Source organism: Galeopterus variegatus, unplaced genomic scaffold (assembly GCF_000696425.1).
Source record: "Galeopterus variegatus unplaced genomic scaffold, G_variegatus-3.0.2 Scaffold6961, whole genome shotgun sequence".
Classification (NCBI taxonomy): Eukaryota; Metazoa; Chordata; class Mammalia; order Dermoptera; family Cynocephalidae; genus Galeopterus; species Galeopterus variegatus.
The window spans coordinates 48,974-64,710 of NW_007733072.1; the positions used below are offsets into that span (position 1 = coordinate 48,974).

Sequence of the window (15,737 nt, forward strand, 5' to 3'; positions counted from 1 at the left end):
GTGAAGCCCCTGGTCATGAAGTTGAGAACAGGTGGGAGCAGGAGCAGGTGCTAGGGCCCCACTGCCAACAATTGGGAGAAGAGCTGTGAGCAGAACCCAGGCTCCCCCTACTGCAGGGACTGCAGAGCGGAGGGGAGCCCCTCCCCATGGCTCGGAGGCTGAGTGGCACCTGGCCAGCAGGAGACCTTCTCTCCTGCCATAGACGGGAAGACACCAGCCCGTCACAGGGTGATTGACAGGGGGCCGAAGAAGGAGGAAAATTAACGTATGTTGCCCTGTCTGGTCCTAAGAAGTGGACTGGGCGCGTTGCATGGGTAGCAGAGTCACTGTGCACAGAATAATGAGGTGGCCAGACTGTCCTGTGGTCCCTCCCATGCCCGCTCTGCCCAGCCTCACCCTTGTCCTCACCTGCTCTCCTGCCTTCCCAGCCACTCGGTTTCCTCGTGTGTTCCGGGAAGCTAGAGTCACGAACCCAGTGCACTTTTCACTATCAGTCCAGAGTCCTCAATTTCCCTGATTTCCTAATCGCCTTTCCAGGTGAGAATGGACTTAACCTCCATCACACAGGCCGCTGGTAGATGGCAGGCCCACTAAGCTGGCAGTCCCAGCACAAGTTTCAATGGCTGGTGATCGAACTAAGTCCGCTATACCAACCCAATGTGGAGTTTTCAAAGGAGAAAATAATTAGAAATGGATGCTGTCAAACCACCACCGCAGAAGCCTCCTGAATGGCGAGGCAGAGTGGCTTGTGGTCTTCACTGCTAAGGAGAGCTAGAACAGGTCTAGGTCGAGCCTTCTGGGTCCCCTGGGTGAGAACTGCGTGGTCCGGTTGCTATTGAAGTAGAGTCGCACAGTGAGGTGTCCCCAGAACTCTGGGGCAGTTTTCCAGCTGCCACCTATTGGCACGTGACTTGGGAAATCATTAACCTCTGCGGCTTCATATTGTCATCTTGCAGAGGGAGCAGCAGGTCCTTGAGCACCTCTCTGGTGGGGTCATTATGGGTGTGAGGATGAATAGCCACCTGTCATGAGACCTGACAAGGCCGATGGTTTCTCCATACACGCCAATTTCACTTACTTGGCACAGAGTGGAAGGTGTGGTGTGTGCGTGGTGTGCCCCACTTTCCTGCTGTTGCAACTCTGTTAAAACACAATTATCTTCCACTAGAATCAAATGTATTATCGAGTTTCTGTATTTATAAGTAAGAAATATATTTGATGCCTATATATGTCTATAAACACCTCTCTAGTGCCGTATAAAACACTGATCTTTTACTTGAAATGTGCGCTCTCAGATCACGTCATCTTTGACTCAGCAAAGTCCAGAGTGGTTTCCATGTTGAAGCAGCGTCTCTCCTACTGTTTGTTCTGTGCTTCCAAACTCTGTGGTATATTTGCTTGCCCGTGGCTTATTTTAGTGGCTAAAGAGAACCGCAGTCACTCAATCTGGAATAGGTGTTGAAGGAGTCAAAAGCTGTGTTTGTAAAGCTGTAATTCTGAGGGTTCTGACTACCCAAGACTCTAGTCATAGGGTGGAGGAAAAATACCTTCCAGCAACCACATTGTTTTTTAAGAGAAATTTTGGGTTTTGTAATTGTAACTATGGAGCATAAATAGTTGATAACAATCCGACTCCAAGGAGGTAAAATTCAGACTGATGACATTTTATAAAGCTCACCAGGGAATTAAAACTGCAGAGGTGACAGTGATGAAGATGAGGTTTGTGACTGCCTGGTGGAAACACAGAAGGGGCACCTGGGCTTAGCCACTGAGTCACATCCGCTTTTTGGGCTCAGTTTCCTCACCTGGAAGTGATTGGACCAGGTCTTCTCTAATTTCCATTCCAGTATAAAAATTCTGTGGCCCCACCCTGCTGGGAACACCTGGGCTGGCACCTACTGACAAGTGATTCCTTTTTATAGTCTGTTACTGGGCATCTTTGCTAGATGACATATTTAAAATAGAAAACTACAAAAGGAAACTGGCAATGTTTGGGTCTTCTCTCTAAACATCTACATAAATAATTATTATCTTTTACGTAGAACATAAGCTTCTACTTTGAAATCTCTTTTACATAGAGCATAAGCTTCTACTTTGAAATAATTTTCTGATAAAATGCTTGTTTTGTTGAATCACAAATGCATTCTCCCTCTTTCATAGAACATTAATTGCTAGATAGAAACGGTGACATTGACTCCTGAAGTTGTTGTGGTTGTCATATTCATTTTGTAGACTAGACCACATGTTTAATACCAGACTGGCACAGAAAATTCTGGTCTATTTCCCACAGCCCACCTCCACCTATGACTCATTTCATTATTAGCCTCAGCAAAAACATAACCAGAAGGGAAAAATGCCCGAATATGTAGAACCAGAAATAGAATTCTAAAAGCTCACCATAAATTATTTTGAATTCTAGACAAAGCTGATGCATGGCGGATACCTAGAACATGATTGTTGATGGACTGACTGACTGTTCCCCTCCATTAGTCTACAAAATTAAGAGTAGTGTTTATTTAAAATGTCTTGTGAGATAGTTAAATGGCAGTAACTTGGGAAATTCTATTAGCTGCAAGGAGTTTTGGCCATTAATTCCATTTCACCAGCCATTCCCATACTTGCTGCTGTCAATGCCAAAGCCCCAGACAACACTGAGCACTAGGAACACTGAGGAAGAGGTGGATCACACAGTAAGCTGCATGTTCAGTTGCTAGTACATTTTCTGTTGCATGTTTCCAGATTTCTTTCACAAATGGCCTGGTCTCCCCCAGCATCGGCTGTGTGGCAAATGCCACCAGGTTAGCTCCAGCCGCCACGTGTGCAAAGAGCTTTACATGGTTCTTACAGGAGATCTCGAAGAAGGGCTGGCAGTGTTACGATTTCCACTCTACAGATGAGCTAGCGAAGGCTCTGAAAGCCTAGGTCACCAGCGTCACACACTTAGTAGGCAGCAAAGCCATCATGAGCACCAGGGTGTACAACTTCTAATTTCGTGCTGATCCTCGTGTGATTACCAAAGCGGTGTGCACAGTTTGCTCTTGCAACACTTTGTCATTAGAGCCTGCCACCAAATGCACAGTGGAGGCAGACCATGCCCTCATGGTGTTCAGGGGAGCAGGGACCCTTCTCAGCTGCACGTGTCAGCGTGCTGTGAGACCATGTGGAGAAGCACGTCCGTTTTTGTTTTAATCTCCTTGGGGAAGGTAATTTATGAGTGGAGTGAAGAGATGAATAGATATCTGATTATCAAAGGGTTAAGATGTGATCCTTAAATATGGGATGTAGAAGGCAGAATGCAGGAGCAAATAAATTGGAGGTAATCCTGAAACTTAGCCTGTGGAGAACTGACAGTCGTGCACATAACGAGTTTGTTGGGGCTGAAACATTAAGATGCAGGCCACTGTCATATTCCAAGAAGCAGCAAGGACAGGCTTTGCTCTCCCCGCTTACCACTTGCAATGACTTCCTCCTTTCCAGATTCTGCAGGACGATCTAATGAGTCCTATCAGAGAACTTTAAGAGAAAAATCATAAAAAGAATAAGTCTTGCCTGATTGTGGTTCTTTTCTGAGTCAACATTCAAAATGCTTTGACATGTTGCCTGTGTTTTCTTGTTTACAAATCGTAATTTGTAAGTTTATCTAGTGGTTGGGTCTTCATAGGTACCATGGTACTGGCTGTCAAAAATCACCATCACTATTGTGCAGAGATAACACAGCTTGATTATCCTAAGGATACTTCTCTAATCGCAGCCCATGAATATAACAAAGTGCATAAATTGAGAGGAGAATATAACTTTTACATTTCCAAAGACTCATTAGAATAGGATTGACTTGAATTACTAAAAGCTTGAACCCTAGGCCATGTCAAGGTATACATTTGTGATGAATGTTTCCACAATAGTTCTGATAGCAAGGTATACATTTGAGATTAATGTTTCCACAGTATTTCTGATGCATTTACTAGTTTGGGGTTTTTTGTTTTTGTTTTTGTTTTTTTGTTTATTTGGGTTTTTTTGTTTTTCTTTTTGCTGCTCTTTGGGAATATCTCTATCTTTATAATAAAGAAAACAATTTATAGTAATTATCCAGAAGAGAGACAATATTTGTTTCATATGATTAGTGATGCTCTATGACTAATAAGTGGTGAATTGATTTACTGATGTTTAGAAAGGTGTATCAGATCTTAAATATTTGTTTATTAAACGTGGGATAATAAGGATGTTATTTTCCTATTATTGGCCTGTTGAGCTCCAAATCTGTTTTTCACTAACAAAAGTCTTTTTTTGCATAAAATCTACGAAGATAGCAGCATGAGTCCCAAATCTCAGCTTATTCAACTCATATTTTTCCAGTAGTCAATATACCTCATTTCTTCAAATCGTTAATCAACTTTAAAAAAGATTTTGTGCTCTGGTTTTTTAACCATGGAAACAAAGAACAGATGTGAAAATGCCATGCAGTTAACCAAATCCAGCCTGAGAGGGAGGGTCCATTTGAAAGCCCATTTACTATTATCTTTTTGCAGTATACATGATAGCAGTTACGTAGAATGGTGAATACAGGTACAAATTTCAAATATCCTTTGTGTTCAGCAAAATATGTTTCAGATGAAACATACGTGTTTTATGCAATTTGTCACATGGTCTTTTCTAGAGAGTATTTTCTAGATACCTTTTTGAGATTAAGTATGGCACTTATTCACATATTATTTCTATGAGCTCACTGAAATTTTACTGAGGCTCTGAGATGGACAAACGAAGCAACACTGTGTGTCACATTAAGTCCCGAGCCGTGCACACCACAGCTGTGGCGTCTCCATCCTACTCAGGCACCGCAGTTCACCAGACTGACTTTCTACACTTTTGCTGTGGAATTCCTGTTGCTTTACTGTCTCTCAAAGGTGTCAGCTTCAAAATAACTCTTAATTCAGCCCCAACATGTGCTTGTGACACTGAGCTCCCAATATAAGTGGCATCCCTGCGTGATTCCGCAGAAACCTGAGGCATTCCTCTGTGTTGCCGAAGCATCGCTGTGAGAATAAACAGTTTAAAAGCCATTGCTGTGAACATCTGTTTAAGATTTGGCAACACGTAAAGTTCATGAACTCTTAGAAAGCCTAGTAATTTGGTGGATATAATCAGTACGCATCTGGCTGGGATGTAAATAAATAAAGTCAGTGAAGTCAGTGAGTCATCCTTAAAATTTAGAAATAATACAAAATCAATATTTTAAAATTATATCCACCATATTTACTAATTCGTTTTAAGGAATTAAGGAAATCAGGAGTTCACAGCAAATATTTCAAACGGCCTCTTTTTTTTCAGCACAACCGTTTTCTCTATGTCAACACTCTGAACCCAGCCGCGGTGGGACGTGAGGCTCTATTAAGGGTAAACGGAGCTTGACTTGCAGTTAACTTGTATCCGTGCTGTTCCAATTAAACTTCACGTTCTAGCCGCTTGTTTCTTTTCTTTTCTTTTTTGTCTTTTTTGTCTTCTTTGCAGAAGACCATCAAATGGATTGTCACAATGCTCGGATAATGCAGGACACAGAGCAGGATGACAACAATAACGATGAATATGACAATTATGATGAGCTGGTGGCCAAGTCCTTGCTAAACCTCGGCAAAATTGCTGAGGACGCAGCCTACAGGGCCAGGACTGAGTCGGAAATGAACAGCAATACCTCCAACAGCCTGGAAGATGACAGTGACAAAAATGAAAACTTGGGTCGCAAAAGCGAACTCAGTTTAGACTTAGACAGCGACGTGGTCAGAGAAACAGTGGACTCCCTTAAGCTGCTAGCACAAGGACACGGCGTCGTGCTCTCAGACAACATCAACGACAGAAGCTACACAGACGGCATGTCACAGCAGGACAGTCGGAGCGTGAACTATGTCATGTTGGGGAAGCCCGTGAACAACGGGCTCGTGGAGAAAAGGGTGGAGGAGAGCGACGAGGAGGTGTGCCTGAGCAGCCTGGAGTGTCTGAGGAACCAGTGCTTCGACCTGGCCAGGAAGCTCAGCGAGACCACCCCGCAGGAGCGGAACCCCCAGCAGACCCTGAGCGGGCGCCAGCACACCAGACAGGAGGACGACTTCCCGGGCAGGACACCGGACAGGAACTACTCAGACATGATGAACCTCATGAGGCTGGAAGAGCAGCTGAGTCCCCGGCCCAGAACGTTTTCTAGTTGTGCAAAGGAGGACGGGTGTCACGAGCGAGATGACGACACTACCTCCGTCAACTCGGACAGGTCCGAGGAGGTGTTTGACATGACCAAGGGGAACCTGACTCTTCTCGAGAAAGCCATCGCCTTGGAAACGGAAAGAGCAAAGGCCATGCGGGAGAAGATGGCCATGGAAGCGGGGAGGAGGGACAATATGAGATGCTACGAGGACCAGTCTCCAAGGCAGCTTCCCGGGGAGGACAGGAAGCCCAAGTCCAGCGACAGTCATGTCAAAAAGCCATAGTATGGTAAAGGTAATATTTCTACCTAACGTAAGTTGCCTCATGAAAGCATGGGCTAGAGTGAAAAGTCCTGGTGATAGTCTACAATTAAACTATGAGTTACACTCAAGCGTATCTCTAATGCACGTTTTTAGAGTTGATTTCAGAATTATATTTTGTGATTACGCTTTTGAAGAGCAAATAAAATATTTGTCTGAGAAGAAGACAAAGCAGCTCAATGTCACATTACTAGTGCAGATAACCGATAAAATATTTCAGTGGGAAAGTGCACTCCCTGGGAAGACAGATCAAAGCACTAACACATCATGGGATGGAAAATATTAGGATAAGCCCATGATGTTATAAATGAACCGCAATCTATGTTGAGTGTCAAGAGTTTCTGTAACAATTAGTTAATCAGAGATAAAGCGCATATTTTATAAATAGGATTGAGTATGTGGCATTGTCATTTATAAAATTATCATCAAATGACACTTACTGATAAAATCAGCACCACAGAAAACACCCCTGAGAGAAACTGAGCAGTAACAGAATGACCGATAACATGAGGTTAGGGCAGTGACTGCACGTTCATCGCTCGGGACAGTAAGGCACTGGAAGCCTTTTGCTATGCAAGGCTCAGTGTGGCCTGCAGCTGAGATCAATAGTGATTTATTCAGCATGTCCCTTCCTCCTCACCGACCCCACTCCAGTGTGGAAACTGTTATGGTGCTTTCCTCAAATGCAATTTATTATAAAACACTCAAAACTATCCAATATGATAGTTTTAGCCAAATTTTCTTTTATGGAGGGCACATATTTGTGTGTAACTATAAATTAAACTGTATATACATATATATATATATATACACATATATACTATAAATATATAGTAAGTATGTCATATCTATATATGTGTATATATATATCCAACCTGAATGACTGGCTCCATCTTTGCAATGACAGTGCCCACTGTCAATACCAGGCAGGTTCTAATTCAGGCTCATGCACAGCCTTGGCATTATCAATACCTTGATCACAAGTTACTTTAATAACTAAGAAGCATTTCTAAGAATGAAATTGGTGATTCCTTAAATACTTCTACATTAGTACCAAAGAAAATCATTTTTCATTTTTTATTTTATTCTATTTTTATGAATACTGAGTTTCCTCACTGTGGATCTGACAATGCAGTTTAAGAATTTGGTTTGAAAATCAGTTGCTGTATAAACTTCAAACAACTGCATTTTTTTCCAGAAAAACTGCACTTTTTCTAATGTGACATAGGTGTGTTTTCTCCTCTCAATGTGTGCACATAACTTCTGTGGCAAGTTGCCTTGGCATTATCAATACCTTGATCACAAGTTACTTTAATAACTAAGAAGCATTTCTAAGAATGAAATTGGTGATTCCTTAAATACTTCTACATTAGTAACAAAAAAATCATTTTTCTTTTTTTATTTTATTCTATTTTTATGAATACTGAGTTTCCTCACTGTGGATCTGACAATGCAGTTTAAGAATTTGGTTTGAAAATCAGTTGCTGTATAAACTTCAAACGATTGCATTTTTTTCCAGAAAAAACTGCATTTTTTCTAATGTGACATAGGTGTGTATTCTCCTCTCAATGTGTGCACATAACTTCTGTGGCAAGTTAGGCATTGCTATAACCAAATCCAAATTGGAGACAAACCTTAGCCAGAGGCTCAGGGGCTTCTTTGTCTGGCAGTGCTTGGGCGTGAGAGTTGTTTGAGGTGCACAGGTGAAGACTAGACTGTGGTAAGGTGTAGCATATGACAAAAACGCTGGTTTTATTTAGGGGAAATAGGGTCTTTAGCTCAGCAGAGCTTTGGACATTTTAAAATGATAGTGCTATCATTGTAAACAAGATATGTCAAAAATTATCCATTAGAAAATTTTAGTCAAATTTCTGAGAATCGTACAGGAGCCAAACATTTTTAGGAAGAAGTGATGTCTTCTCATGTGATTGCTCAATTGGACAAATGTACTTTAGGCTTGTGTTTTGGAATTCTGAACAACTGGTTCCAGGATGGAGTTTTGGCACTGAGAAGTGCTGTGATACGGGACAGAAACGTGGAGGCTGACTTGGCTTTGAAATTCTACGTCGCGGTGGCTTCTTTGCTTTCTTGGTGCCTTTAAGCTCAGCGTCTTGATGCAAATTTGGGCTCATTTTGTTTTGTTGTTGTTGTTTTGTTTTGTTGCAAGGAATGAAATTCAGGCTACTTGCTTCCACTCTGCAAACGGGGTAAGGGTGGGAACAAACAGTAGAAATGGAGACATGCTTTCGACCTCAAGGGGGGAAGGGCTGGGCATTCAGACTTTCCCGTGAGTTGGAAGGCATCAATTTCTGTCTCTCCCGGTTTTTACAGATCTTCTTCTGACCAAAGTTCATTTGCATTTTCTATCAGCATTTCTGACATTGTTCCAAGTTTCTTTTGAAGATGTCTATAGTTCCATTCAGAACCAAATACATGAAGCCAAGCAAGGCCAACAAACTAGAGCAGAGAGATCAAGGCTCCCTTTAAAAACAAAAGCAGATAAAAAAGGAATGCTCTAATCGCTCACGAACATCCACAGAGACTGCCAGTAGTCTCTACCTGTAGCTACCTGTTGTTTTATAAAAGATGGGAGAACATTTGTATCAACTCCCGTCCCCACACAACCTAATCAAGCTGGTTTAAATTACCAAAGAGTAACATTTCCAACACCTTGAGCTAATACAAAACAAGCTAATCGTGGAACCCGATCATCTGCTCTGATGGGCGTAAATGGGGAGCGAGCCAAATCCAGCAGACGATTTTCTTTTCTAGAAGTTGTTGCAAGGTTTTTGGTTAAATTGTTGTCACTTTGCTTGCTTGGTTGTGTTGTGTTTGCTTGTACGTTTGCTTTTAAGTGAACTGAGATTGCAGGAAATCGGAAATCCGGGGAGGGTGGTAGTGAAGGCAAACACATAGCCCACCTCCACCGGGACTCATGCATCGAGAGGAGACTATACCCTTGTTGTCTTCCAAAACCTCAAATAGTTTTGAGCCACATGATTTTTGTAAAAATCTGTACTTAATTTCAGAGCACTTTCAAAATCTGTGAAATAATATAATTTGTTAGAAAATCAGAAGTGTTCTGATGAAATAATCACTTAAAGATTTATAATAGCTGCAACTTACTTTTTTTATCCTTTACAACTCATATGCATCTAGTTTAAAACATCTTATCTCCCTATAATTTTAAATAATCAATGATTTTCCTTTGAAAGTGTTACTGTGCATTTACTATTCTATATTCGTATTAATTAGATTATACCAATATTATTATGAAATGTCTCAGAAGACAATAAAATTCTGGGCTTTAGTTCGCATGTGTAAGAGAAGGTCTAATGACGTAATTAGAAAATGAAGCCACAACCACATAGTTTTAGGTTTATTTTCAGAAATTTTTATCAATAAATAATGGTGGGAAAGCAGCTGACAATTGTGTGAAGGATATTTCCCTCAACACCAGCACTGGTTTAGGAAGTTTCAGCACCTAAGAGGCACATTATGTAGAACAAAACGCTTGCTAAAAATAAAAGGGGGTTGCTTTTTATATAAACATAATAGCACTTACATATTACTGGAGTTCTTTGTCTATTTCAAGTTCAAGTGAATGACTTGAGAAGAAAAATTTTAAAACCAAGCTTGTTTTTTTTGATATAAAGTAAATTCCTTTCTTTTTTTTTTTTTTTTCCTTTTTGTCTTTTTTCGTGACCGGCAACGGATCGCAACCCTCAGTGTCATGCCCGTACCGGACTGGGACTGGCAACGGGATCGCAACCCTCGGTGTTGCGCCCGCACCTCGCTCAGCCAGTGAGCGGCCGGTCTGTATGTGGGATCCGAACCCTCGGCGGGAGTGCTGCCACGCTCCCAAGCAGCGCACTGTAGCAGTGCGCCACTGGGCTGGCCCTAAAGTAAATTCTTAATCAAAAATAAAACATATATTTTCTAACAGTCATGATTGGCCTGATTAATGAGATGCCAATATAAAAACAAAAAAGATTAAGTCCCCAAAGATGTAACCAGAGCATTCTCTGGACCAAATTATAATAGTCACTACCTATTGGTGATCTGAGCAACTGGTTTTCAAAAACTGGCTCAAAAACAGTGTATCACACATATATTTACCATTCGGTCCGAGTTTTACCTTAGAAATATTTTCTGGAGATCTTATAGTGCACATCTATGAACTGTGGTAAATTTGGGGTATAGAATTAATTTTAGTAGTGACATCATTACATTTCTGGCACCTACCGTTCAATTTTTGACCAAAAGTCTGCTCCACCCCACCGCTGATGGGCCCTGGAAGAAGCCAGCAGGGCCGTAGATGCTGCCACCCCTCAGTCTTGCATATGCATGCACAGGCACTCTCTGAGCCTCCCCTGGTCCCAAGCAGAGATGAAGAAACCAAAATGAATGGTTACTCCAATGGCTTCTGAAACATTTTTGATTGCCCATCCCCTCCGTCAGGTGGGGATTTCCACCCTTTTGGTCATTTGCTTACAGTGCCTTCTGAGAGTTCAGTTTGTTTTCAAAAAAGTGCTGAATTGGCCTGCTAAGAAACAGTGTTCCTTAAGTTCGAGAGATCAAATTTCGACACCAGCAAAATTTTGCAGTGTATGCTGTATACGATCAGAGCACTCAATAAGAAAGAAATTCAGCTGAAGAGCTTTTGAATGGAAATTCACTCTCTGGTTGAATTTCACAGAAAAACTTTGGAACGGCAATGGAACGGAGTTTTGTTCTCTAAGAAGGTCACTGTCTCATCACTCTTTACGCTGATTTCTTTGAGCAACACGGCTTATCATGTAACACACGGGAAAACAATTAATCAAGAGTTAAGGTGAGGAGCAGGCTTTTCCTTCCTCTGGGATGAAAACTAAAATACTTTATGATTCACAATCACACTGTAAAAAGTGGGAAAAAATCACCCAAAACAAAAAAAAAATGACCCAAACAAAAGTCTGATGTCACCTCCTGTCCCCCTGACACCTGCTTTGTTCTTTCTTTAGCAAAGGTCTCTTCAGATTGNAAAAAAAAAATGACCCAAACAAAAGTCTGATGTCACCTCCTGTCCCCCTGACACCTACTTTGTTCTTTCTTTAGCAAAGGTCTCTTCAGATTGTTGAATAACCACATTTGTCTTCAGTTGGTAAAAATATTCATTCTCTTGACACTTGTTGTCGCTTTTAGATCCCTCGAGAACAGAAAAGAAAGAAAGCAAGTGTCCAACCCCCGGGTGTGATGGAACCGGCCATGTAACTGGGCTTTATCCGCATCACCGCAGTCTGTCCGGATGCCCGCACAAAGATAGGGTCCCTCCAGAAAGTAAGTCCACATCTCATCACTACCCTTGGGAGTGCGAGCACCCATGACTGTCTCTGTCATCCCTCCTACCTGGTGTCATTTCCATCATATGGCTCAGTGCAACTTTACTTAACCAGGCCCCTGCTTATCTCCATGGGCAACTCACCTGGGACCTGTGGGCCTGCCGTGCATCCACGCGATGGAAGCTGCCTCCTCCAGCTCCTGGGTTTTCTGGGTGTCCGTTGCTCCTAGAGCAGCCCCAGCCCCAGGCGGGCAGCACACCACGAAGACTGTCCATCCCCCTCACAGGCTGCTGGACGGGCCTGGGTGCTGGTCCCGACTGCAGTTCCAGCCTGCTCTGTGACCTCAGGAAGGTCACTGCTCTCCTTCCCTTCTCCCACATTATAGAATTGAATTCCGTAGTCCCTAAGAAATCCCTGCTAGCACTGAACTGCTGGGAATCCCTGAGGAAAGGCCTCGAGACATCTCATGCCCAAACATCTGGACTTCAGATATCATCTGAGTCAATATCCAGATTGGAGGTTTTGTTGCATTTTGATTTAGAGTCTGTTTCACATCAAAGTTGTCCCAACACTGGTACGCTATAGGATCTTAAATAAGGAGATTTAAATCAGGTGGGTTTTGATCGTATTCTTTTTGATTAAAGCTCTGATAACATGGACTAAATCTAGGAAAACAACTAAATTTCTTTTAGAACTGAAATTATACACAACTTTTTTTTAAAACTCTCAGCACAAGAAGTATGCCAACTATTTAAATACAATTAGAATCTGTTTTCCAGGAAAAGGACACATTTTCCAAAATGAGCATAGGAGTTTAAGATCTTGATTTTGAGTCTAAGGCACGTAAAGGATGTCCCTCATCTGAGACATAGTTTCCAGCGAGGAAAGTGTGACAGCTTGGCTTGAGATATGACAAGTTTGACCAGTTGATTATTTAAAGGAAATTTTGAGGATTGTCTCATTAAAATGGATAACTTTGAAATACTTGAGAAGCAAATCTGTCAGAACAAAGAAAAGTTCTTAGTGGTATCTGAGGCTTAGAAAATAGGTTTAGCTGAACATTTTCAGGTGCAACATTTTTAGAAGCTATTGTGGCTCCAGGATTTCAAATACCTACTGAAAATAATAAACCCATGTTTCTTGTAACTGTCTTACAAATTCGTGAAAATAAACACATTTGAGAGTGTGGCTACAATCCCGTGTGTTACATGAGCAGGGAGACAGCATGGTTTAACAGCAGCAGCTTCCATGTCCTGAGCACACCCCTCTGTCAGGAGCTCAGCTCGCACCAGCAAACGCTGGTTCATTCAATACCCAGTAAACCTGCAGGGCAGTGTCGGCCCTGTTTGTCAGATGAGGAAAATGAGAATCTGAGACTTCACTATTCTCTTTGCAGGGATTAGCACAGTACCTGACAAACTGAGAACGCTTGTCATCTCGTAAACTAATGTGAACAGGTGCTACCTTGAGAAATAACTGAGCTAATATGTAAACCCCTCGTCTGTCTGACTCCCAAGTCTTCTGTTTCCTCTGAGACCTGGCTGTGATATTTCAGTTTCAGTCCTAATATGCCACGTGACATCTGGCATGTTGCACAGTCTCGGTTCTTCATCTTCCTCATCTACAAAATGAGGCATCAAGACCAAGCTGTAGTGTTTGAAGAAGAAATAAGTTTCTTTATGCAATTTTTCTTTAAGCATACATTTTGGCCTTCCAGGTAGAATATCAATTCTTTTTAATAGTTGAGAAAATCTCTTGACTCCATATTTTCACCGGAAATATGGGAAAGTCTAAATATAGTTGGATTATGGACTGTGTTCTGACAAGGTGCATATGACAAACTTGCACCTGCCATGGGGCAGGTCATTCCTGGTGTCACCTTAGCCTGGGAGGAAGTGGAAACTCAGTCTTACCAACGCATTCCAGAGCATCCACAGAAAAGTGTTCTAAGTATTTGTTCATCTACGATGCTTTATAATACTACAGAAATGTAAAAAAAATAAATAAATGAATAAAGGATTCCATAGTGGGCTTTTTTCCTGGGCTAGCTTCCCCTAATCATCATTTTTGTCCAGTTGAATTTAATGCAGGACTCTGAGGCACACTGTTAGGACCACAGAGAACTCACCATAGAATGAGGCACAGTTCTGGTTCTCAGAGAGCTCCCCACTGGCTGTGGAGGGGCACGGGCACTCCATGACAGCACCTGGACAGCACGCTCCAGATGCAGGGGTGGGACACTAGAGAGAAGGGCCCCCAGGACCCCAAGGCTTCCTTGGGGTGATCATGCCATGGCTGTCCTGTATGAGAGAGAAGGGGTCCACAGCATCTTCCAAAGGTCGTTGCAAAAGTCCATGCATGAGATCAGGGCATGAAGAGGACAGGGGCAGTGGGAGTGGAAACACTGGAACGGATTCAGGAAACACCCCAGAGACAGGATCTAGACACAAAGACCACCATGTGGCAGGACTGAAGGAAGGGAGATAGACATGATGCCAAGCGGTCAGCCTCAGTGAGTGTTAGCGTGGTGACACTGGTAATAGGCGCAGGAGATTGATCAGTAGGGCCACACTGAATAGGGGTCATGACTTGTGTCTCCCCCACTTAAACTGGAAATGCTGCAAGGTACTCCTGGCAGACTCTCAGCAGGTCAGGTCTGGGGGTCTGTAAGAGGTCGGATGCCAAGGTTGCTCTCTGAACACTGTCCTTTGAGCAGCATTCCTAGGAACTGAGAGAGAAATTGACCAGGGAAAAGGCAAGAAGGAAAGAAGAATCAAAAATGGGAAGTTTGGCCATGAGTGTGTAGAAAGTGGGGCAGGAGAAGAGACGCGAGCAGAGGGGGAGACAGAGGCAAATGGAGAAAACTGGGGGAGGACAGTGTGTCTGGAAAAGCCCCACGATGGAGGCGATGCCTGAGGTCCCAAAGGAGTCCAAGAGGAAGGATGACAGAGGTCATTGGATTCGTTGACTAAAAGTCCACGGTTGACGCCTGAGAGGACGTGAGGCCCTTGTGAGCAGCAGAGGCAGCACAGGCTGCAGGAGTTTGAGAAAACTTTTGCGGCTGATCACACTGAGGCAGGGCGTAGACAAGGGATGGCAAAGGGACCCCACGTCTAGTGTGAGTCCCCCCGGACAGTGCTGGGAGCCAGTGTCTCCACTTAGCAGGAGGCGGAGCACAGTGAACTGGATGTCTACACCACAGGCGAGCCTGAGAGGTGTTTGCCATCTCCAGGGAAGAGTTTCTGTTTAAAAAGTTGAGCATAAAGGACAAGAGAGCCGCACATTAGTGTAAGAGGGAAGCTGTGTCACGGGAAGTGTTTGTGTGCTGTGATGACAGGGTGATGGGAAAGTCGTAGAGGATGAGGAATGGACCGTGCAGGTGAATCGGGGTCCCAGAGGAAAGGGAAAGGTGGGAAGGGTGCGGACTGAATAGCTCACTTGGAAAGGGGAGGGACGCGTCCTCCTCCGAGACAGAGAGCAGAGACAGGGGCATCTAGATGTCTCTGGGAAGGAGACCTCATGAGCCCACTGCAGCCGGCTCCCCAGCACAAAGCAAGCTTCGACCACATCTAAGGGCGCAGCAGGCTCTGAGAGCCGTAAAGATAAAACCTAACAAGCTCTTTAATTAGGGAACCGACCAGGAGTAAGGTGATAAGACGTAGACTCAAGCACAGCCACATCATGTGGACATAGGATGCCGTACAACATGGCCTGTGGATTTCAGAGGGAAGAGTGGCCATCGTAGACAAGGAGGGAAAGGACAGAAAGTATAGTTACACGGCTAGTTTGGGCAGACTTTGTTTAGAAAGGATGCTGCATGCTCACCTGGCCTGAGGTGAACCTTGCTGGCGTTTGCAGACCGCCAGCTCAGAGGAGCGGAGCCTCGTGCTGAAGGGCCAGTGTGGGG

At 43.3% G+C, this 15,737-nt stretch overlaps 1 protein-coding gene across 1 annotated transcript in view; it reads left to right on the forward strand.

The window, feature by feature from the left end:
- Window positions 1-15,737, forward strand: part of LOC103606923 (myelin transcription factor 1-like protein) — a gene marked incomplete at its 5' end in the record, with an annotated part of 60,052 nt that overhangs the window by 14,692 nt on the left and 29,623 nt on the right. The window contains 2 exon segments of the mRNA XM_008591483.1: window positions 5,506-6,483; window positions 11,694-11,828. Of these exon segments, the coding sequence (XP_008589705.1) occupies window positions 5,506-6,483; window positions 11,694-11,828 (1,113 nt within the window).